Genomic DNA, 25,487 nt, shown 5'->3' on the forward strand with positions numbered 1-25,487 from the left:
TCTTTATTCTGCTTGGGTTCGATTTGGTCAAATGCTTAGAGGTTGTCCACAACATGGTTTGGATAAGTTTAAAAAGGTAACCACTTTCTATAAAGGTTGTGATATTGCTACAAGAAGATAGATTGATACATCTGCTGGAGGAAACATTATGAGTAAAACTGCCGAAGAAGCTGAAACATTGATTAATAAGTTGGCTCCTCATTCCCATGAATGGCATCAAGACTTAGATATTTCTCGTTCGATAAAATCTGTTAGTTATGATCCTGAAGATGACAGTGACGGTTCTGATGAGTCTGAATATGATTTTGATAAAGGACCTAGAGAGAATGACCCAGAATATAATGAGTTTAGAGAAACTGTTAAGGGTATAGCTGAAAGAGAACATCTAGGAAAAGAAGCAATTCGTGAATATGTAGCTTCTAGAGGAGCTGATATAATGTGGGAATATGAATTAACTGAGGAAGAATTGTCCAAAGAAATAGAAGAGATGAATGGTGGATACTCCGATTCCGATAAAACGAATATCGTTACTGAATCCAAATCCGTCAAGGAGAAGGATGTTGACTTAGATGAATATGTGGATAAAATAGTAGAAGAAATAACTCGTAAAGTTGAAGAATTTAATGATGTAACTGAGGAAGTTGTAAAGTTTGTTGAGTCACTAAAAGGAGATAAGCATTGGGAGTATATTCCCCCTCGTAATGATAGAACTCAAGAGGATAAGGTGTTTGGTAGGGAGAGAAATGTTAGTAAGATCCCATTAGATGCAATGAAAATTTCAATTTATGACTTTCCCATAATTCGTGCTGATCCAGGGGAATTTCATATCCTTTGTGAGATCAATGATTCCATGTTTATTCGTGCGTTAGCTGATAGTGGGTCTAGTGTGAATATCATGCCTTTTAGTATGTTTGGTTGATTGAAATTAACCATGCTAGAACCTATAGATGGAATTGTTTGGTATGCTAATAACAATATGATTCCATGTTTATTCGTGCGTTAGCTGATAGTGCGGTTGTCTTTTCCGTGCAACATTCCAGAACGCTAGGGAAAATTGCCACAAGCACGCCACATTAATGGCGTGCTGGTGGCGTGTTGGTGGCACCGAGGGTGGTTGATGGGCGCGTTAAAGATTGTCTAAAAGTAAGACCACTCCATATTATTCACTTCTTTCACAGAACGCTTCTCCCTCACATCAGCGTCATATCAGCACAAACACCTTTAACTCTATCATAAACTCCACCATCCAACTTTAACCCATTTTAATTATCATTTAAATACAAAATAAAAATATAAATAACATTTCTAAATTAATAAATAAAAATAAACATTACATTATTTAAACAAGGACATTACATTAAATAAAAAAACACTACATAAATAAATAAAATAAATTAATAAGACGAACATTATTATTATAATAAATAAAATTATTCGAAGAATTTTTGAAGAAGTTTTTGAACGGTATTTTTGAACAATTTTTATTTCTCGCTTAGGCAACAATGGGTTGATGGTTGTGTTGGGAATTTTAAACACTTTACTCATTCGTTTCATAATTGACCCTTAACGTTTTTCTTGTTGGTTCGAAAAATTTCTTGATGGGCTACCAAGATTTGAGAGCGAACCTCATTGGATGAGCAATGTGAAGAAGCGGCGTCGAACGAACCTTCACTTTTACGAATTTTTTGACTAGCTAGTCGACTGGGTGGATGACATATCTGGTTATCCTTAAATAATTCTGTTTGATTCGGGTTTGGATCAACCCTTAAAGGTTCCTCGTCTTGCAAATGATCAGTGGTTCCAGTTGTTGACGTCTTCGATTATTCATTACGCCTTCCGGCATATTAAATTTTGGGCACTCACGAAGTACTTTTCATGCTTCATCATGTGTAAAACTGACACCCTGACGTGATCGATATTATACATGCACAACTTCAATGACATCTGAGTCATTAGCTCCACTTCGCCATTCTTTTTTTTGAATTGTTTGTAAATAGCAGCAAAAAGTTTGACTTGTTTTGCCATGTCCCACCATTTGCCAGTTATTTGATCCTTGTTTCTTTTGCGATCATCGTCACGATTATAGTTGACCACAACCGTATTCCAAAATGATTCGTGAGTTTGCGCGGTTCCGATATGCGGATTTTTCGTAGCATCAAGTTAGCCTTCCGCCAAGATTTTTTTTCTTTTGGAGTCCAACGCATAAGTTGACATGTCGAACGTTCACTTGTTTCGCCTACAATTACTTTATTCTTACCTTTTCTTTTTGTTTTTTGTTGTTCGGTTTCGGGTTGTGTTTCGGGTACGATTTCAATAGTCGGTTGTGTTAAAGATTGTGGAATGTATGGTGTTTGTTTTGAATAAAATTGTTGTTATTGTTGGTATGAGAATGGTTGTTGTTGTTGTGAATAATATGGGTGGTGAAATGGTAGTTGTTATTGTGGTGGAATGAATTGTTGTTGATAAAATGCAATTTGATTTGGTGTGAATTGCGAAAAACTAGTTTGATTTGGTGAAGAATTGCTAGCTTGATTCGATGATGAATTTTTTAGTGACTGGATTGGATTATTGATGATGTGGTTGAAAAAATCATTATTGTTTGGTTGAGACATTTTTGTTGTATTAAATGAAATGGAAGAATAGATTGTATGAAATGGTTAAAACAGAGTATAGAGTGAGAAAAATGGTTATAAGAGTATGTATATTTAAAGGGTAAAATAATTGATTTATAAAAAAATAAAAATAAATAAAAAATCAAACGAGTATATTACCGTTTGAAAAACACACAAAATCGAAAAGTAATAGCAATTGGGTCCCACAAGGTTCGTTAGAGAGCCGTTGCAGGCTTAACAAACGGAGCAAATAACCAGTTGTTGCATACAATTATGAGAGAGTGGCGACAGGTGGCGAAGTGGGTGACGGGCTGTAGAGAGTGGCTTAATCCTAATAATAGGACCTTGTTTCGTTAAAGCTCGCAACATGAGGGTCGTTAGGAATTTGGTAAGTAATGTGCATAACACAAACAAGTAAATAAGCCGGTCCGGCCCAAAAGGAGTACAATATGTACATTCGCTCAGGGCCCAATATTTTTATCTATATACACAAAGTTACAAAATTTTAATATTAAGCCCAAGTAAATAAGCAGGCCCAGCCTAGAAGGGGTACTACATGTACATTTGTTCAGGCCCAATAATTTTAGGGGCCAATATTTTTATCTATATAAACAAAGTTACAAAATTTAAATACTAAGCCCAAAATGTTTAGAATGTATACATATATCAAGCCCAGTTAACTAACTTATTATTGATAATTATCCATGACTTTTGTTTTTAGTCTTTTTATATTTAGTTGTCCACCAATGTGGGATAGATTAACTTACAAGGAATCAATATTATAACATTTTAATATTATTGTAATATAATATCTCATGTATACATCAATATTTTTTTCTAACATTAATTCTACTAAATTAATATTTAGGAATTGACTAATGGATTTTAGACATAAACTTATGTGATTGAACCACCATCGATCTTAATTTCTGGGTCCGCCTCTAATATGATATATAGTCTCATGGATTATTATATAATTGTTAACGTCGTTAATTGTTATAATAGCTTCTATTATATTATTCGTTAGTCTTAGGGCATTTTTTTTCGTCTCGTTCGGGGCACTCAAAATCTCAGAACCGGCCCTGTAAATAAGAACTTCATTTTTTGATTTTCTATTTTTTTTAAATGAACTAGGTAATAACATTACAATACATATTACAAACACTTACATGCAATTGGATGTTGTTGTTGTTGTTATTATATTAACTTAATATACTCAGTTACTTAGTCTGTTCAAATTTGAAAGTTCACTACAAATTCACTTTTTCTTAAAAAAAAAAGGTACCGTTGTAACTAATTAGATCTCATTTTTCACTTAAATATTACTGATTGGCTAAAAGTGAAACTGAATGTTTATTTAGGACAAAAATAAAATTATGAACAACTTAAACGAATGAAGATATATAAATAAATGAAAATAAATGAATAAATGAGACTATCGTATCTCTTACCACGTCCACGTGATATCGACTATTAAGAAGTAGTGCATGTATAGACTTACATCATTACAATCATCGAAAATTCGTTCAAAACTAAAGCTAACAATGCTATTGAAAAATTATTCATCTTTTATTAGGGATATTTTTAAAAATAAATAGGTACACAATTGTTTGTACATCAATGATAAATATTCACTGTCCACAATAACTACTTTCTACAAATTTAATATACAACATACATATTGTTATTGTTATTGTTATTGTTATTAAATAAAAAACTCCTTAAAAATTGTTTTTACTCAAATTTATTATGTTTGTTTATTGTTGGGCCTCTTTCGGCTGCCTTATTATTGGGCTGTTGGGGGCACTTCTGTTTCTTATTCTTTTTACTATTTGTTAAATCTGTCAGAAAAAGATGGACTAGTTCATTAGAGAACCGATACCTATCGGTTATTAGATACACCGACCCACAACTTTGGATTTGAGTGCTTTTAGAAAATCAGGCCCATTATGAATCACACCAATTTTTGGGCCAAGGACCATTCCAGATGCCAGACTAGCCCCCTTGTGCATATATATGTACGTCAAGTGGGAGCATGTAAATTTTTACTCGTAATTTTGTTATATAAAATAAGAAATTTTTCTAATGACAATTATAAGGATTGTCATTAAGAGGTTAGGACATGCAAGTTGCACTTGTACATTAATAAAAATTAACCATTCTCTAGAAAATAACCACCTCATGTACCATCATTTTTTACATTAAATTTATTGTTAATGACAACCCTTGTTACTGTAAATTGTTCACTGCATATAAGTTTTAAGTACTTTAGCCACGTTACAAATTTTTAGCATGATATGAAAAACGAACACTTTTAGGTTTTATTCCCGAGTTTGTTTGAGAAGAAAAACAAATGAAATGAATGAAAAAAAAAAAAAAAAAAAGATGATCCTTTTAATTTTGGAGGAAGTCTTGGAAGAAAAATTACACTAAATAATACCTTCAATTTTTTTCTCTTCTTTTCAGCATATAAAAGAACTCTGAAACACATATTCTCTTTATATTCCTTTCACTTCATTTCAAATAAAAAATCGGGAACAAAAGCCTAACCATTATAATAGTTAGAGTATCATTAGTATATATTACCAGCTATATCCTTTTGTTTATATAAGTATATAATAGTCTGGAAAATTATTTGTTACTTTTCTCTTTAACAAGGATAGGGTGAATATCATTTATATTATACGGAGTAGTATTTTATAACAATTTTGATTTAGCAAAATGCCATACCAATAAGTTATACGAAAAAGAGAGATTGCATAAATAATTTTGGTGTCTCATTTATAACAGTTTTATATAAGCCAGATAACCTTAAATAAAGTAATTGTAACATGTATACTTTCAAGAAATCAAGATCACCTCTTAAGATCTGGACCCTTGTCAGAGATTTCTCCAAATATTTTAGCTTCCTATTTTAAATTATTCTTATATTCTTATTATCAGTTATTAATTATTTATTATTATTATTTATTATTTGATATTTGAAGCATGAGAAGGTGTAGGGACAAAAATGTCAGAAAAATAAAGTAATAAGTCTATATTTGAAAATGAGACAAAGCTGAAGAAGTTTCCATGTGAAGATGTTCTGTTACTTACAACAGAATTTCTTGGATTTATAGACTGAAATTTGACAGGCCCAATATATTTACAGTTACAAGTTGTAAAAAATCACATATTTATTATTTTGACTGGTTTATGTAAATATAAAATAAATTACTGTAGTTATGTGTATCTTTTAAAACATGTTTACATACAAATGTTACACTTGACTTGCTTTCACTTTTGTGACATTGTTTTCTCTGACTAATAATAATATGGTTTGACCAGTCAATAAACTGGACTGCTCATCCCAACACACATATATGTATCATGGATCATGTCCCCACAACATCCTTCCGATTGAAAGGCAACACTCTCTGGGTTTTGTGCCTTTTTTATTCCTGTAAATATGTAAGGTTTGAAGTTTGTTACTATCATTATTTTTATTTTTTTAAAGACAAGAAATGTTTATTAAAAGTATGGAATGTATACAGTTCAGCAGAATACATATTTTACAATCAACACAACACAAAATTTAAGAAATCACAGAGAGGAACTGACTTTTTTTTTTTTTTTTAACGGCAAAACAGTATATATTATATATATAAAAAACGACACATTTACAAGGAGTTCCAAATTACAAATGAACACCTACAATCATCTATATAGGTAAGAGACGAAAAAACGAGAGAAATAAGAAAGAGAGACCGAGATGTATAGACTCCACGAATGGCAGGAAAACGCCGTAGTCCGTTCATTATCATTAAGGGCGGGATTGGACTTGAGAAGAATTAACTTAACAAGCTGGAGTGAGAACGGGGTACAGTGTTGGCAATTCAACGACAAAGCACCTCGAACCACCCCAAATTCTCCCGACCAAAACGACTACTCCTGGAGTGGGGCAAAAAACCTGCGTGGAGTACAACATATTAACCTATCCCGGATCTTTTTGATGAGTAAGCTAGCGAGTCATAAGCACGTGGATTTTCTAACCATATATCCCATTCGATTTTAGGGCCTTTTTGTAGTGACCCGAACTTTTCCATGTTTATATATATTAATTGAGATTGATATTTACATGATTAAATGTTTCCAACATGTTAAGCAATTAAACTTGTTAAGACTTGATTAATTGAAATATGTTTCATATAGACAATTGACCACCCAAGTTGACCGGCGATTCACGAACGTTAAAACTTGTAAAAACGACATGACGATATATATATGGATATACATATGGTTAACATGAGATTATGATAAGTAAGTATCTCCATAAGTATATTAACAATGAGTTACATACATATAAACAAGACTACTAACTTAAAGATTTCGAAACGAGACATATATGTAACGATTATCGTTGTAACGACATTTAAATGAATATATATCATATTAAGATATATTAATATATCATAATATCATGATAATATAATAATTTAAAATCTCATTTGATATTATAAACATTGGGTTAACAACATTTAACAAGATCGTTAACCTAAAGGTTTCAAAACAACACTTACATGTAACGACTAACGATGACTTAACGACTCAGTTAAAATGTATATACATGTAGTGTTTTAATATGTATTTATACACCTTTGAAAGACTTCAATACACTTATCAAAATACTTCTACTTAACAAAAATGCTTACAATTACATCCTCGTTCAGTTTCATCAACAATTCTACTCGTATGCACCTGTATTCGTACTCGTACAATACACAGCTTTTAGATGTATGTACTATTGGTATATACACTCCAATGATCAGCTCTTAGCAGCCCATGTGAGTCACCTAACACATGTGGGAACCATCATTTGGCAACTAGCATGAAATATCTCATAAAATTACAAAAATATGAGTAATCATTCATGACTTATTTACATGAAAACAAAATTACATATCCTTTATATCTAATCCATACACCAACGACCAAAAACACCTACAAACACTTTCATTCTTCAATTTTTTTCATCTAATTAATCTCTCTCAAGTTCTATCTTCAAGTTCTAAGTGTTCTTCATATATTCTACAAGTTCTAGTTACATAAAATCAAGAATACTTTCAAGTTTGCTAGCTCACTTCCAATCTTGTAAGGTGATCATCCAACCTCAAGAAATCTTTATTTATTACAGTAGGTTATCATTCTAATACAAGGTAATAATCATATTCAAACTTTGGTTCAATTTCTATAACTATAACAATCTTATTTCAAGTGATGATCTTACTTGAACTTGTTTTCGTGTCATGATTCTGCTTCAAGAACTTCGAGCCATCCAAGGATCCGTTGAAGCTAGATCCATTTTTCTCTTTTCCAGTAGGTTTATCCAAGGAACTTAAGGTAGTAATGATGTTCATAACATCATTCGATTCATACATATAAAGCTATCTTATTCGAAGGTTTAAACTTGTAATCACTAGAACATAGTTTAGTTAATTCTAAACTTGTTCGCAAACAAAAGTTAATCCTTCTAACTCGACTTTTAAAATCAACTAAACACATGTTCTATATCTATATGATATGCTAACTTAATGATTTAAAACCTGGAAACACGAAAAACACCGTAAAACCGGATTTACGCCGTCGTAGTAACACCGCGGGCTGTTTTGGGTTAGTTAATTAAAAACTATGATAAACTTTGATTTAAAAGTTGTTATTCTGAGAAAATGATTTTTATTATGAACATGAAACTATATCCAAAAATTATGGTTAAACTCAAAGTGGAAGTATGTTTTCTAAAATGGTCATCTAGACGTCGTTCTTTCGACTGAAATGACTACCTTTACAAAAACGACTTGTAACTTATTTTTCCGACTATAAACCTATACTTTTTCTGTTTAGATTCATAAAATAGAGTTCAATATGAAACCATAGCAATTTGATTCACTCAAAACGGATTTAAAATGAAGAAGTTATGGGTAAAACAAGATTGGATAATTTTTCTCATTTTAGCTACGTGAAAATTGGTAACAAATCTATTCCAACCATAACTTAATCAACTTGTATTGTATATTATGTAATCTTGAGATACCATAGACACGTATACAATGTTTCGACCTATCATGTCGACACATCTATATATATTTCGAAACAACCATAGACACTCTATATGTGAATGTTGGAGTTAGCTATACAGGGTTGAGGTTGATTCCAAAATATATATAGTTTGAGTTGTGATCAATACTGAGATACGTATACACTGGGTCGTGGATTGATTCAAGATAATATTTATCAATTTATTTCTGTACATCTAACTGTGGACAACTAGTTGTAGGTTACTAACGAGGACAGCTGACTTAATAAACTTAAAACATCAAAATATATTAAAAGTGTTGTAAATATATTTTGAACATACTTTGATATATATATATATATATATATATATATATATATATATATATATATATATATATATATGTATATATTGTTATAGGTTCGTGAATCAACCAGTGGCCAAGTCTTACTTCCCGACGAAGTAAAAATCTGTAAAAGTGAGTTATAGTCCCACTTTTAAAATCTAATATTTTTGGGATGAGAATACATGCAGGTTTTATAAATGATTTACAAAATAGACACAAGTACGTGAAACTACATTCTATGGTTGAATTATCGAAATTGAATATGCCCCTTTTTATTAAGTCTGGTAATCTAAGAATTAGGGAACAGACACCCTAATTGAAGCGAATCCTAAAGATAGATCTATCGGGCCCAACAAGCCCCATCCAAAGTACCGGATGCTTTAGTACTTCGAAATTTATATCATATCCGAAGGGTGTCCCGGAATGATGGGGATATTCTTATATATGCATCTTGTTAATGTCGGTTACCAGGTGTTCACCATATGAATGATTTTTATCTCTATGTATGGGATGTGTATTGAAATATGAAATCTTGTGGTCTATTATTATTATGATTTGATATATATAGGTTAAACCTATAACTCACCAACATTTTTGTTGACGTTTTAAGCATGTTTATTCTCAGGTGATTATTAAGAGCTTCCGCTGTCGCATACTTAAATAAGGACGAGATTTGGAGTCCATGCTTGTATGATATTGTGTAAAAACTGCATTCAAGAAACTTATTTTGTTGTAACATATTTGTATTGTAAACCATTATGTAATGGTCGTGTGTAAACAGGATATTTTAGATTATCATTATTTGATAATCTACGTAAAGCTTTTTAAACCTTTATTGATGAAATAAAGGTTATGGTTTGTTTTAAAATGAATGCAGTCTTTGAAAAACGTCTCATATAGAGGTCAAAACCTCGCAACGAAATCAATTAATATTGAATGTTTTTAATCAATAAGAACGGGACATTTCAGTTGGTATCCGAGCGTTGGTCTTAGAGAACCAGAAAATTTGCATTAGTGTGTCTTATCGAGTTTGTTAGGATGCATTAGTGAGTCTGGACTTCGACCGTGTTTTCTTTAAAAATGATTGCTTAACATTTTTGTTGGAAACTATATATTTTTAACATATGAATATTATGTGATATATTAATCTCTTAACGTGTTTGATATTATGTGATAGATGTCTACCTCTAGAACAAGTCCCATTGACTCACCTAATAATAATGAAGAGTCAAATGTAAATTGGAATGATTCGTGGACTGATTCACAAGTTCCCGAGTCGGAACCGGAAGAAGAGTCGGAACCGGAAGAAGAATCAGAACCGGAAGAAGAATCGGAACCGGAAGAAGAAATAGAACCGGTGGGGGAAATAATAAAACGGTTAAGTAAAAGAGAATCCTCAACCAACCGACCAAGGTTAATTATGGTCAATGGTGTTTCCACCAAGGAAGCAAAATATTGGGAGGATTACCAATTCTCCGATGAATCGAATTCCGACGAGAATTCTGATGATGTTATAGAAATTACCCCAACTGAATTTAAAAAGGCAAAAGAAAATAATAAGGGAAAGGGCATAAAAATAGAGAAATCTAATTCCAATCCCGATGAACTTTATATGTATCGTCAACTCCCGAAGTCCTTAAGTTGTAACAATGACCCGGGAACCTCTAAACCACCAGGTTTTTCTAAACCAATGTGGACAACGACGGCTCGTATTAGGGGAACATCATATATCCCTAGAAACTTGGCAAAACGAACCAAAATCGAACAAGAAGAAACGAGCGAGTCGGAATAAGATAGTTATATTCGTGTGGTGTAATATATGTAATATAGTGTGCGTATGCTTTATGATATATGTAAAAATTGCTTGTATTAATAAGTATTTTTTTTATGAATCTAACTCTTGTCTATTTTACAGTATAAAAACACAAAATGGATAGACAACCCAATATTTTAAGAGACCTACCCGGAGACATGATTGATGAAATCTTGTCTAGAGTCGGTCAGAATTCCTCGGCATAACTATTTAAGGCGAGATCAGTTTGTAAGACATTCGAAGAACGTTCCAAGAATGCCTTGGTTTATAAAAGGATTTCGTTTGAAAGATGGGGGATATCACATTGGGAAACCCATAAGTTACGATGTGTTTACTTTGACGCATATATTGCGGGGAACCCAAATGCTATTTTACGCAATGGGTTAAGAAATTATTTTGACTCAATATATCCGAATATTGGACTTCGTGATTTAGAAAAAGCGGCTAACATGCAACATAAAGAAGCATGTTATGCTTACGGATTAGTATTGTTCGCTTCTCACCAAAGTGAGAACAAGAACATCGGGCTACAACTATTAAACAAAACGTTCCCACAAGTGATGGAGTCGGTAATTGGGGTAAGAAATGAGGTTTTTAGATTGTTACGGGATTGTTGGACATTACGTAACCCTCGTTCCTTTGACGACGTTACAACACGCTGTCTTATCAACGGCCATAACGGTTATGTTCCACAAGACCAAGGATGGGAAGTAATCCTAGTAAAACCAGAATGCATGACTTGTTTCTGGATGTATGAATTACGTGTCTTTATTGCCTTTGCTGAACGACTTGTGTACTAGCTAGAATTATCTTCACAACCATCTTGTATCAAATTTATTGTGTGCTATATTTCATGCTATATGTAAAATAAGCGGTATTGTAAATTTGTAAAATATTGTGTAAAAGTTTGAACGCGAAATATTATTATAATCAGTTTTTCATATAGAATTGTAGTAGTTGAATTGTATATTAGCTACTAAGTATGAACTTAACGGGTAGGTACTACCCGAATTTAAACTTATAAAATGCTAATATGAAGAAAAAGCTTTTATAAATGAGTTCATATTATGCTACGAAATACTATTAACTACTCTTAATATTCTGTATGATTAACTTGTTCCATTTGACTATTTTGAAGGAAATGGCACCGACTACTCGACACACCGTGAATATGAATGAAGAGGAATTCCGTACTTTTCTAGCTTCAAACATAGCCGCAGTACAGGCTGCGCTACATACCAACAATAACCTTGGATCTGGCAGTACAGGAAATCGTGTAGGATGTACCTACAAAGAATTCACTACCTGCAAACCTTTGGAATTTAATGGAACCGAAGGACCGGTCGGATTGAAACGGTGGACCGAGAAGGTTGAATCGGTGTTTGCCATAAGTAAGTGTACTGAAGAAGACAAAGTGAAGTACGCTACGCATACCTTCACAGGTTCTGCATTAACATGGTGGAATACCTATCTAGAGCAAGTGGGACAAGATGATGCGTACGCACTACCGTGGTCAGCATTCAAGCACTTGATGAACGAGAAGTACCGTCCCAGAACCGAGGTCAATAAGCTCAAGACAGAACTTAGAGGGTTACGAACCCAAGGATTTGATATTACCACGTACGAAAGACGATTCACAGAATTGTGCCTATTGTGTCCGGGAGCATTCGAAGATGAGGAAGAGAAGATCGACGCGTTTGTGAAAGGATTACCGGAAAGAATCCAAGAAGATATAAGTTCACACGAGCCCACCTCCATACAACAGGCATGTAGAATGGCTCACAAACTAGTGAACTAGATTGAAGAAAGAATTAAAGAACAGACTGCTGAAGAGGCCAATGTGAAGCAAGTCAAAAGAAAGTGGGAGGAAAACGGTGATAAGAATCACCAATACAACAACAACAGCAATTACAACAATAATCGCAACAATTATCCCAACAATCGCAACATCAATCGCAACTACAACAAACGGCCCAACAACAACAACAACAACAACAATAACAACAACATCAACTACAACAATCATCCCAACAACAATAACAACCGCAACAACAACAACAATCAGAAGCAGCTATGCCAAAGGTGTGAAAAGTATCACTCGGGGTTCTGCACCAAATTTTGTAACAAGTGTAAAAGAAATGGTCATAGCGCGGCGAAGTGTGAGGTCTACGGACCAGGGGTTAATAGAACGAAAGGAACAAATGGTGTCGGAACGAGTAATGGCGGAGCAAGTAGTGTCGGAGCAAGTTATGCCAATGTAGTTTGTTATAAATGTGGAAAACCGGGCCACATTATTAGAAATTGCCCGAACCAGGAGAACACGAATGGACAAGGCCGCGGAAGAGTTTTCAATATTAATGCGGCAGAGGCACAGGAAGACCCGGAGCTTGTTACGGGTACGTTTCTTATTGACAATAAATCTGCTTACGTTTTATTTGATTCGGGTGCGGATAGAAGCTATATGAGTAGAGATTTTTGTGCTAAATTAAGTTGTCCATTGACGCCTTTGGATAGTAAATTTTTACTCGAATTAGCAAATGGTAAATTAATTTCAGCAGATAATATATGCCGGAACCGAGAAATTAAACTGGTTAGCGAAACATTTAAGATTGATTTGATACCAGTAGAGTTAGGGAGTTTTGATGTGATAATCGGTATGGACTGGTTGAAAGAAGTGAAAGCAGAGATCATTTGTTACAAAAATGCAATTCGCATTATACGAGAAAAAGGAAAACCCTTAATGGTGTACGGAGAAAAGGGCAACACGAAGCTACATCTTATTAGTAATTTGAAGGCACAAAAACTAATAAGAAAAGGTTGCTATGCTGTTCTAGCACACGTCGAGAAAGTACAAACTGAATAAAAGAGCATCAATGATGTTCCCGTCGCAAAAGAATTTCCCGATGTATTTCCGAAAGAATTACCGGGATTACCCCCACATCGATCCGTTGAATTTCAAATAGATCTTGTACGAGGAGCTGCACCAATAGCTCGTGCTCCTTACAGAATCGCACCCAACGAGATGAAAGAACTACAAAGCCAATTACAAGAACTTTTAGAGCGTGGTTTCATTCGACCAAGTACATCACCGTGGGGAGCTCCTGTTTTGTTTGTCAAGAAGAAAGATGGTACATTCAGGTTGTGTATCGACTACCGAGAGTTGAACAAACTTACCATCAAGAACCGCTACCCACTACCGAGAATCGACGACTTATTTGATCAACTACAAGGCTCGTCTGTTTATTCAAAGATTGACTTACGTTCCGGGTATCATCAAATGCGGGTGAAAGAAGATGATATTCCAAAGACTGCTTTCAGAACACGTTACGGTCATTACGAGTTTATGGTCATGCCGTTTGGTTTAACTAATGCACCAGCTGTGTTCATGGACCTTATGAACCGAGTGTGTGGACCATACCTTGACAAGTTTGTCATTGTTTTCATTGATGACATACTTATTTACTCAAAGAATGACCAAGAACACGGTGAACATTTGAGAAAGGTGTTAGAAGTATTGAGGAAAGAAGAATTGTACGCTAAGTTTTCAAAGTGTGCATTTTGGTTGGAAGAAGTTCAATTCCTCGGTCACATAGTGAACAAAGAAGGTATTAAGGTGGATCCGGCAAAGATAGAAACTGTTGAAAAGGGGGAAACCCCGAAAACTCCGAAACACATACGCCAGTTTTTAGGACTAGCTGGTTACTACAGATGGTTCATCCAAGACTTTTCCAGAATAGCAAAACCCTTGACTGCATTAACGCATAAAGGGAAGAAATTTGAATGGAATGATGAACAAGAGAAAGCGTTTCAGTTATTGAAGAAAAAGCTAACTACGGCACCTATATTGTCATTGCCTGAAGGGAATGATGATTTTGTGATTTATTGTGACGCATCAAAGCAAGGTCTCGGTTGTGTATTAATGCAACGAACGAAGGTGATTGCTTATGCGTCTAGAAAATTGAAGATTCACGAACAAAATTATACGACGCATGATTTGGAATTAGGCGCGGTTGTTTTTGCATTAAAGACTTGGAGGCACTACTTATATGGGGTCAAAAGTATTATATATACCGACCACAAAAGTCTTCAACACATATTTAATCAGAAACAACTGAATATGAGGCAGCGTAGGTGGATTGAATTATTGAATGATTACGACTTTGAGATTCGTTACCACCCGGGGAAGGCAAATGTGGTAGCCGATGCCTTGAGCAAGAAGGACAGAGAACCCATTCGAGTAAAATCTATGAATATAATGATTCATAATAACCTTACTACTCAAATAAAGGAGGCGCAACAAGGAGTTTTAAAAGAGGGAAATTTAAAGGATGAAATACCCAAAGGATCGGAGAAGCATCTTAATATTCGGGAAGACGGAACCCGGTATAGGGATGAAAGGATTTGGGTACCAAAATTTGGAGATATGAGAGAAATGGTACTTAGAGAAGCTCATAAAACCAGATACTCAATACATCCTGGAACGGGGAAGATGTACAAGGATCTCAAGAAACATTTTTGGTGGCCGGGTATGAAAGCCGATGTTGCTAAATATGTAGGAGAATGTTTGACGTGTTCTAAGGTCAAAGCTGAGCATCAAAAACCATCAGGTCTACTTCAACAACCTGAAATCCCGGAATGGAAATGGGAAAACATTACCATGGATTTCATCACTAAATTGCCAAGGACTGCAAGTGGTTTTGATACTATTTGGGTAATAGTTGATCGTCTCACCAAATCAGCACACTTTCTGCCAATAAGAGAAGATGACAAGATGGAGAAGTTAGCACGACTGTATTTGAAGGAAGTCGTCTCCAGACATGGAATACCAATCTCTATTATCTCTGATAGGGATGGCAGATTTATTTCAAGATTCTGGCAGACATTACAGCAAGCATTAGGAACTCGTCTAGACATGAGTACTGCCTATCATCCACAAACCAATGGGCAGAGCGAAAGGACGATACAAACGCTTAAAGACATGCTACGAGCATGTGTTATTGATTTCGGAAACAGTTGGGATCGACATCTACCGTTAGCAGAATTTTCCTACAACAACAGCTATCATTCAAGCATTGAGATGGCGCCATTTGAAGCACTTTATGGTAGAAAGTGCAGGTCTCCGATTTGTTGGAGTGAAGTGGGGGATAGACAGATTACGGGTCCGGAGATTATACAAGAAACTACCGAGAAGATCATCCAAATTCAACAACGGTTGAAAACCGCCCAAAGTCGACAAAAGAGCTACGCTGACATTAAAAGAAAAGATATAGAATTTGAAATTGGAGAGATGGTCATGCTTAAAGTTGCACCTTGGAAAGGCGTTGTTCGATTTGGTAAACGAGGGAAATTAAATCCAAGGTATATTGGACCATTCAAGATTATTGATCGTGTCGGACCAGTAGCTTACCGACTTGAGTTACCTCAACAACTCGCGGCTGTACATAACACTTTCCACATCTCGAATTTGAAGAAATGTTTTGCTAAAGAAGATCTCACTATTCCGTTAGATGAAATCCAAATCAACGAAAAACTCCAATTCATCGAAGAACCCGTCGAAATAATGGATCGTGAGGTTAAAAGACTTAAGCAAAACAAGATACCAATTGTTAAGGTTCGATGGAATGCTCGTAGAGGACCCGAGTTCACCTGGGAGCGTGAAGATCAGATGAAGAAGAAATACCCGCATCTATTTCCAGAAGATTCGTCAACACCTTCAACAGCTTAAAATTTCGGGACGAAATTTATTTAACGGGTAGGTACTGTAGTGACCCGAACTTTTCCATGTTTATATATATTAATTGAGATTGATATTTACATGATTAAATGTTTCCAACATGTTAAGCAATTAAACTTGTTAAGACTTGATTAATTGAAATATGTTTCATATAGACAATTGACCACCCAAGTTGACCGGCGATTCACGAACGTTAAAACTTGTAAAAACGACATGACGATATATATATGGATGTACATATGGTTAACATGAGATTATGATAAGTAAGTATCTCCATAAGTATATTAACAATGAGTTACATACATATAAACAAGACTACTAACTTAAAGATTTCGAAACGAGACATATATGTAACGATTATCGTTGTAACGACATTTAAATGAATATATATCATATTAAGATATATTAATATATCATAATATCATGATAATATAATAATTTAAAATCTCATTTGATATTATAAACATTGGGTTAACAACATTTAACAAGATCGTTAACCTAAAGGTTTCAAAACAACACTTACATGTAACGACTAACGATGACTTAACGACTCAGTTAAAATGTATATACATGTAGTGTTTTAATATGTATTTATACACTTTTGAAAGACTTCAATACACTTATCAAAATACTTCTACTTAACAAAAATGCTTACAATTACATCCTCGTTCAGTTTCATCAACAATTCTACTCGTATGCACCCGTATTCGTACTCGTACAATACACAGCTTTTAGATGTATGTACTATTGGTATATACACTCCAATGATTAGCTCTTAGCAGCCCATGTGAGTCACCTAACACATGTGGGAACCATCATTTGGCAACTAGCATGAAATATCTCATAAAATTACAAAAATATGAGTAATCATTCATGACTTATTTACATGAAAACAAAATTACATATCCTTTATATCTAATCCATACACCAACGACCAAAAACACCTACAAACACTTTCATTCTTCAATTTTCTTCATCTAATTAATCTCTCTCAAGTTCTATCTTCAAGTTCTAAGTATTTTTCATATATTCTACAAGTTCTAGTTACATAAAATCAAGAATACTTTCAAGTTTGCTAGCTCACTTCCAATCTTGTAAGGTGATCATCCAACCTCAAGAAATCTTTATTTATTACAGTAGGTTATCATTCTAATACAAGGTAATAATCATATTCAAACTTTGGTTCAATTTATATAACTATAACAATCTTATTTCAAGTGATGATCTTACTTGAACTTGTTTTCGTGTCATGATTCTGCTTCAAGAACTTCGAGCCATCCAAGGATCCGTTGAAGCTAGATCCATTTTTCTCTTTTCCAGTAGGTTTATCCAAGGAACTTAAGGTAGTAATGATGTTCATAACATCATTCGATTCATACATATAAAGCTATCTTATTCGAAGGTTTAAACTTGTAATCACTAGAACATAGTTTAGTTAATTCTAAACTTGTTCGCAAACAAAAGTTAATCCTTCTAACTTGACTTTTAAAATCAACTAAACACATGTTCTATATCTATATGATATGCTAACTTAATGATTTAAAACCTGGAAACACGAAAAACACCGTAAAACCGGATTTACGCCGTCGTAGTAACACCGCGGGCTGTTTTGGGTTAGTTAATTAAAAACTATGATAAACTTTGATTTAAAAGTTGTTATTCTTAGAAAATGATTTTTATTATGAACATGAAACTATATCCAAAAATTATGGTTAAACTCAAAGTGGAAGTATGTTTTCTAAAATGGTCATCTAGACGTCGTTCTTTCGACTGAAATGACTACCTTTACAAAAACGACTTGTAACTTATTTTTCCGACTATAAACCTATACTTTTTCTGTTTAGATTCATAAAATAGAGTTCAATATGAAACCATAGCAATTTGATTCACTCAAAACGGATTTAAAATGAAGAAGTTATGGGTAAAACAAGATTGGATAATTTTTCTCATTTTAGCTACGTGAAAATTGGTAACAAATCTATTCCAACCATAACTTAATCAACTTGTATTGTATATTATGTAATATTGAGATACCATAGACACGTATACAATGTTTCGACCTATCATGTCGACACATCTATATATATTTCGGAACAACCATAGACACTCTATATGTGAATGTTGGAGTTAGCTATACAGGGTTGAGGTTGATTCCAAAATATATATAGTTTGAGTTGTGATCAATACTGAGATACGTATACACTGGGTCGTGGATTGATTCAAGATAATATTTATCAAATTTATTTCTGTACATCTAACTGTGGACAACTAGTTGTAGGTTACTAACGAGGACAGCTGACTTAATAAACTTAAAACATCAAAATATATTAAAAGTGTTGTAAATATATTTTGAACATACTTTGATATATATATATATGTATATATTGTTATAGGTTCGTGAATCAACCAGTGGCCAAGTCTTACTTCCCGACGAAGTAAAAATCTGTAAAAGTGAGTTATAGTCCCACTTTTAAAATCTAATATTTTTGGGATGAGAATACATGCAGGTTTTATAAATGATTTACAAAATAGACACAAGTACGTGAAACTACATTCTATGGTTGAATTATCGAAATCGAATATGCCCCTTTTTATTAAGTCTGGTAATCTAAGAATTAGGGAACAGACACCCTAATTGACGCGAATCCTAAAGATAGATCTATCGGGCCCAACAAGCCCCATCCAAAGTACCGGATGCTTTAGTACTTCGAAATTTATATCATATCCGAAGGGTGTCCCGGAATGATGGGGATATTCTTATATATGCATCTTGTTAATGTCGGTTACCAGGTGTTCACCATATGAATGATTTTTATCTCTATGTATGGGATGTGTATTGAAATATGAAATCTTGTGGTCTATTATTATTATGATTTGATATATATAGGTTAAACCTATAACTCACCAACATTTTTGTTGACGTTTTAAGCATGTTTATTCTCAGGTGATTATTAAGAGCTTCCGCTGTCGCATACTTAAATAAGGACGAGATTTGGAGTCCATGCTTGTATGATATTGTGTAAAAACTGCATTCAAGAAACTTATTTTGTTGTAACATATTTGTATTGTAAACCATTATGTAATGGTCGTGTGTAAACAGGATATTTTAGATTATTATTATTTGATAATCTACGTAAAGCTTTTTAAACCTTTATTGATGAAATAAAGGTTATGGTTTGTTTTAAAATGAATGCAGTCTTTGAAAAACGTCTCATATAGAGGTCAAAACCTCGCAACGAAATCAATTAATATGGAACGTTTTTAATCAATAAGAACGGGACATTTCACTTTTACCCGGTTGGAGAACCATTCAAAACAATTAAGTTGGATTTCTTTAAAAATCATAGTGCTTGTCGGTTTAGCTTTTGTGAAGGTGAAAGCGTTTCTATTCTTCCAAATCGAATAACCAGTAACCCATTCAGTAGCTTGCCACAATTGTTTACCAACATCGGTGGTAAAACTATGACCATTCCCGAGAAATGCTTCATTAATAGTCAAGTTAGGAAGGGAACCCAGATTCCACCAATCGAAGACCTTAATCCACACCTCTTTAGCAAAACTGCATGATATAATGGAGTGCTCCACCGTTTCTAGCCCGTTGTCACAGACCGGACATCGAACCGTACCCAAATCTACCCCGCGCTTATCAAGTTCCACATGCGTAGGTAACCGTTTGTGACGAATGCGCCAAATAAACAGTTCGACTTTTAGCGGGACAAGGTAGTTACGAAGCGTCATAATGCACGAGGGGTGTTTGGTAGGTTTGCCCGAACTAAGAGGTCGGTGAGCTTCTTAACCGAAAACGACCCGTCCTTGCCCCAAGACCATGACCATTCTTCACAACCTGAGCTACATGGAACAAAACAAGATAAAAGGTTAGTAAGGTTGGTGAGGTCCCCCACCAATCTCCCCGAGAGATCGCTTGACCAGCACCAGGAAGTATGGATATTAGTATCCACCCAGCGGATGCGGTCGAGGACGGTGGCATCTCTATTAGAATCTAGTCGGAAAAGTCTATTGAATTTATCTTTAAGTAAAAAATCCCCAACCCAAAAATCGCCCCAAAAACGAGTACTAGCTCCATCAACAATCCTTTTTTTAAACGAATGAGCAAAAGTTGAGTTATTAAAAGAGATGCTTTTACCCACATTGAGGATACCCGCCCAGGTGGAAGAAACCCGAGAAGAGGATGGAGACAGTAGGCCCCCGTCCTCCCCGTAGATGTTTTTTATAATTGACACCCAAAGCGAGTCTTTTTCATTATAAAATCGCCACCACCATTTTGACAACAAAGCACGATTTTTAAGAGCAAGAGGTGCAATGTACAACCCACCATGCTCACGAGGCAAAAGACATGAATCCCATTTAATCCATGCCATTTTTGATGCCTCAGAGGACCCGCCCCAAAAGAAACGTCTTCTCATACCCTCCAGTTTTTCAATGACACATGATGGGGATAGATATAATGAAAAAAATAAAGGGGTAGACTAGATAATACCGCTTTAATTAGAGTGAGCCTCCCACCATATGAAAGTGATCTTGCTTTCCAATCCGCTAGCCGCTTACCGAACTTCTCGAAAACCGGTTCCCAAGCTTTTGACTGTTTCATAGACGAACCAAGTGGAAGACCAAGATAGGTGATCGGGAAAGTGCCTGCTACACAGCCAAGCCATGCTGCCATATTCTCAGTTTCTGAATTGGATACCCCGAGACCGTACACACAACTCTTATGGAAATTAATTTTTAATCCCGAAGTCGCTTCAAAGCATTTGAGAATTTTAGTAAGGTTTTGCACGTTTCGTCTGTTCCATTCACCGAAGAATAAGGTATCATCCGCGTATTGCAGGTGCGTGACACGAGCATCCCCCCGCCCAATAGGAATACCCGAGAACCGGTCATGAGAGGCGGCCAATTTAGTGAGGTGGTTTAGACCTTCCGCGACCATAATGAAAAGATATGGGGATAGGGGATCCCCTTGTCTCACACCTTTCTGAAGAGGAAATTCTTTTGTTGGGGTCCCGTTGACTAAAATTGAGATAGAAGCGGATGAAAGACATGTGTGAATCCATTTCCGCCAACGATGACCAAACCCTATTAGTTCCATGATTTCTAACGAGAAGTCCCAGCTGATACTATCAAAGGCCTTCTCAAAATCAACTTTAAATAAGAAGCCTTTCCTTTTACGAACCTTAACGTCATGGAGAACTTCATTTGCGATTAGGACCCCATCAAGAATATACCGGTTTTTAATATAAGCACTTTGTTCGAAACCAATGACAGAAGATATCACTCTTTGAAGTCTTTTAGTCAGAACTTTTGATAGAATTTTATATATGCACCCGCTTAAGCTGATTGGTCGATAGTCCCCAAATCCTTGTGGATCGTTCTTTTTCGGTATTAGAGCGACAAAAGAAGAGTTACAACCTTTAGAGATTTCACCGACCTCCCAAAAATGAGCAAATACCGCAAGAAGGTCCTCTTTTATTACGTCCCAATGTGTTGTAAAAAATTTCAGAGTGAAGCCGTCGGGTCCCGGGGCCTTTTCACCACCACAATATTTAATGGCATCGTGTATTTCTGAGAGTGTGAATGGAACTTCAAGGCTCGATGCCTCGTCAATATTGAGCGTTTTTTCTAATGGACCTCGAATTTTGAAACTACGCTCATTTGTGTTGCTAAAATGATTTTTAAAATATGAGAAGGCAGCAAGCTTGATTTCATTTGGGTTCTCCGTCCATAAGCCATTTAGATTAATACCCCTGATGTTGTTTTTGTTTTGCCTCCTTTTAATACACGAGTGGAAATACTTGTTGTTTCCGTCCCCTTCAACAATCCATTTGATCCTAGCCTTTTGCTTTAATATGGCCGCTTTTTCCTTATCCTTAAGAGCCCACTTTTTTTTTGAGTTTAACCACGAAGCGATCTCCACATCCGAGAGGTCTCGAGTGCCAATGAGATTTTTCCAATCAGAGATTTCTTTGTGAAGGGTGTCGATTTCGACATTTAGACTGTTAAAATTTGGGTTGCATTTTCCTTTCAGCACCGTTTTGACATTCTTTAGTTTATCACGGAATACACAATCCGCCCTTGGGTTACGAGTGTCGGTATTCCATGCATCTTTTATCAAGTCGACACAATTCTCATCCTCGAACCAATTATTAAAGATCCTGGTCGGTTTTGGCCCAAAATCAATGTTCGCATCTTTCAAGATGATGGGGCAGTGATCGGAATAATCCCTGTCAAGAGTGCACGCAGTAATTCCAACCCAGGATGCATAACATGATTCCGAGACCAAGAACCTATCCAATTTACTGTATTTTAACCCGTCATCGCCGATTCTCGTAAACTTCATGCCCCCTAACGGAATTTCAATAAGATTCGCCTTGTCGATGAAATCATTGAACATCTTTGCTCTATTTTCGATAAACTCACAATTTTTCCTTTCAGACCTGCGCCTTACTTCATTAAAATCCCCGCAAATAGTCCAGTCATCAACATCAACCTGCATAATATTATCAAGACTTTCCCAGAACAATTGTTTCAAAGTATCATTATGTGGCCCATAGACATTCAGTATAATAGAGTCAACATTTTTGCCCGCCCAACGACCCCGAATCCCCAGGAAAAATTCTTTTTCAACCGCCCCGGATACACGAAATCTAGAAGGGTCCCATATCATTATTGACCCACCCGATAGTCCCATCGAAGGTTTAAATATATACTCGAAGTTTTTGTTACCCCATAGCGATTCAATCATAAAATCAGTGACATTTTTCCTTTTTGACTCTTGGATGGCAAAGATGTCCGGATTATGAAAATGAATTAATTTTTTTAACCAATTAAACTTTTCTTTTTCAAGTTTCCCGAGCCCACGTACATTTAGAGAGATTATCTTCATTTTAAATAATTAATTAAAAAAGAAAACGAAGTGGGAGAAGAGTTACTTCCCTGACGGTGGCTCGATCCATTCAAGCCCAATATCAATCCCGAATTCCTTTAACCCTGAGCTACCATTTGAGAGTTCACGATCGTTGCTTAGACTTGGCTTACAAGGAACCTTCACCTTACCATTACTATGTATGTCTTTAACCCTGTTGTTTATCTCGTCCACAACCGTCGAAACCTGCACCTGAATATTATTACAATCGCATATGTTTGGAGGTGCACTTTTCTCGCCCGCCTGATCCGCTTGAGAATTGGGTAGGAATATACGTATATCATCCTTATATAACGAAGGAGGTTGATATCCTGGAGGGACGTCACTGGAATTACACGATTTTTGTTTTTCAGAGTTAATTGGTGTCGTGTTTTGTTTCGAAGCAGTCGTTCCATTTTGTTCGGTATTTGTATTGCAAGGCACATAATCGCTACCAGCATAATTAGGGATAGGGGGAGGACCATCATCATCTTGGGCCGGACTTGGGTTGTTCTTCAGCATTGGCCCACCGGCACCCATGATTTTCACCTTCTGCCCATTTTCCACATCATTCCCCTTGACATATTTCGTGCCCTCTGTTGAATATGTGTGATCATTAGGAACCTCAACAGTTGGAGTCGGAGGGGAAATATTGTTTGCGTCTGAAACCGTGTCATTATCCATGAAATTACTTTCAGATACCCTGCACTTAGAGTGTAAATCCTCCACATTGTCCACATAATCTTTCCTTTTTAATCGGCTAAATAGCAATTCGTCGAAAAAATCTATATTCTCCTCGTCACTAACATTAGCTAAATCGATAGATTTAAAATCATCTGACTCGGATATTCCATCGCTACCATCCCCGCCTTCGCAATCATATTTAGTATTTATTTCGAATATACCATTCACTTCTTCCGAGAAATAAGTAAAAAAGATGGACGAATCTGAAGTAACACGAACAATGTCATGAACTAAGTGTGCGTCCGTAAGTTTCACCAGGACTTTTCCCACCACTAAGTTTTGATTACCCTTGAGCGAGCAATTAGCAAAATCTAGGGGTTGTCCCCACCACTCGGCAATAGCTTTGAACGTCTTTTCATTCCAAAACTGGACCGGGATGCCCGTAATATTTAACCATGTAATTCTCCCTTGGAAACTATGATTCGTGTTCCACTGTCGAATGTTCGTCATCCATTTGTGGATACAATGGTTTTTAGCATTAATAATTTGATTTACTTGTTCAACCGAATCGAATATGATCATTATTTCCATTCCCCCGAGGTATTTGACCTCAACGTTGTGTAGATTCTCCATGTCACATAAGAACATTATGTGCTCTAGGTACTCGAATTTGGTAATCGTACCGATAATAGCCTTATTAAGAAGATTCACATTAATATCTTTTTCATCAACCGATACCACTCTGAATTTACCATTATGGTCCCACCTGTTGAACCATCCGAACTCTTCCAGATTCTGTATGCCAAGAGGTTGTTTTCCTTTGTTACTAACCACGTCATTGTAACTCCTGCCATTAGTCCAACCCTCATTATGTTTCACAGTTTCCGGTTTAGAAGGGGGGTGGTCATTCACAGGATCGACCTTTGGTTACACTTTTTATCTAGCGCTTTAAAGGCCCTGAACCAACCATTCCCGAGATTAATGGAACCCAATTTTTTTAACAGGAAATCAACATCATCCACATCTTTGAATCTAGCAAAACCGAATCTACTACCATTCTTCAATCTCTTAAAATAAGGAATGAAAATATCAGTAACCTTACCATATCTGCTTAAGAAGGAACGAAGGTCAAGTTTTTCCCAATGTTCAGGGAATCCGAAACACATTATTGACATCACGTTATCATTGTCTGGTTGAAGAGGGCTTGCAGAGGCTGATCTGGTCCCTTTGTGATTCAAAGGGATATTGTTTGGATCTGTAGCCGGAATGGGACGTTTGGAATTCAAAGGATCGGCTTGGTTGAAATTGGATTTAGGGACCCACTGCTGGC

The 25,487-nt window shown here is 35.5% G+C and overlaps 1 protein-coding gene across 1 annotated transcript; it reads right to left on the reverse strand.

The window, feature by feature from the left end:
- Positions 1–1,190: 1,190 nt before the first annotated feature.
- Positions 1,191–20,295, reverse strand: LOC139888749 (uncharacterized). The gene is made up of 2 exons (XM_071871742.1): positions 19,852–20,295; positions 1,191–1,250 (listed from the first exon to the last, which is right to left on the reverse strand). Exons 1-2 carry the CDS (start codon positions 20,293–20,295, stop codon positions 1,191–1,193), a joined length of 504 nt encoding a protein of 167 aa, XP_071727843.1.
- Positions 20,296–25,487: the final 5,192 nt, after the last annotated feature.

This window comes from Rutidosis leptorrhynchoides, chromosome 1, assembly GCF_046630445.1.
Source record: "Rutidosis leptorrhynchoides isolate AG116_Rl617_1_P2 chromosome 1, CSIRO_AGI_Rlap_v1, whole genome shotgun sequence".
Lineage (NCBI taxonomy): Eukaryota > Viridiplantae > Streptophyta > Magnoliopsida > Asterales > Asteraceae > Rutidosis > Rutidosis leptorrhynchoides.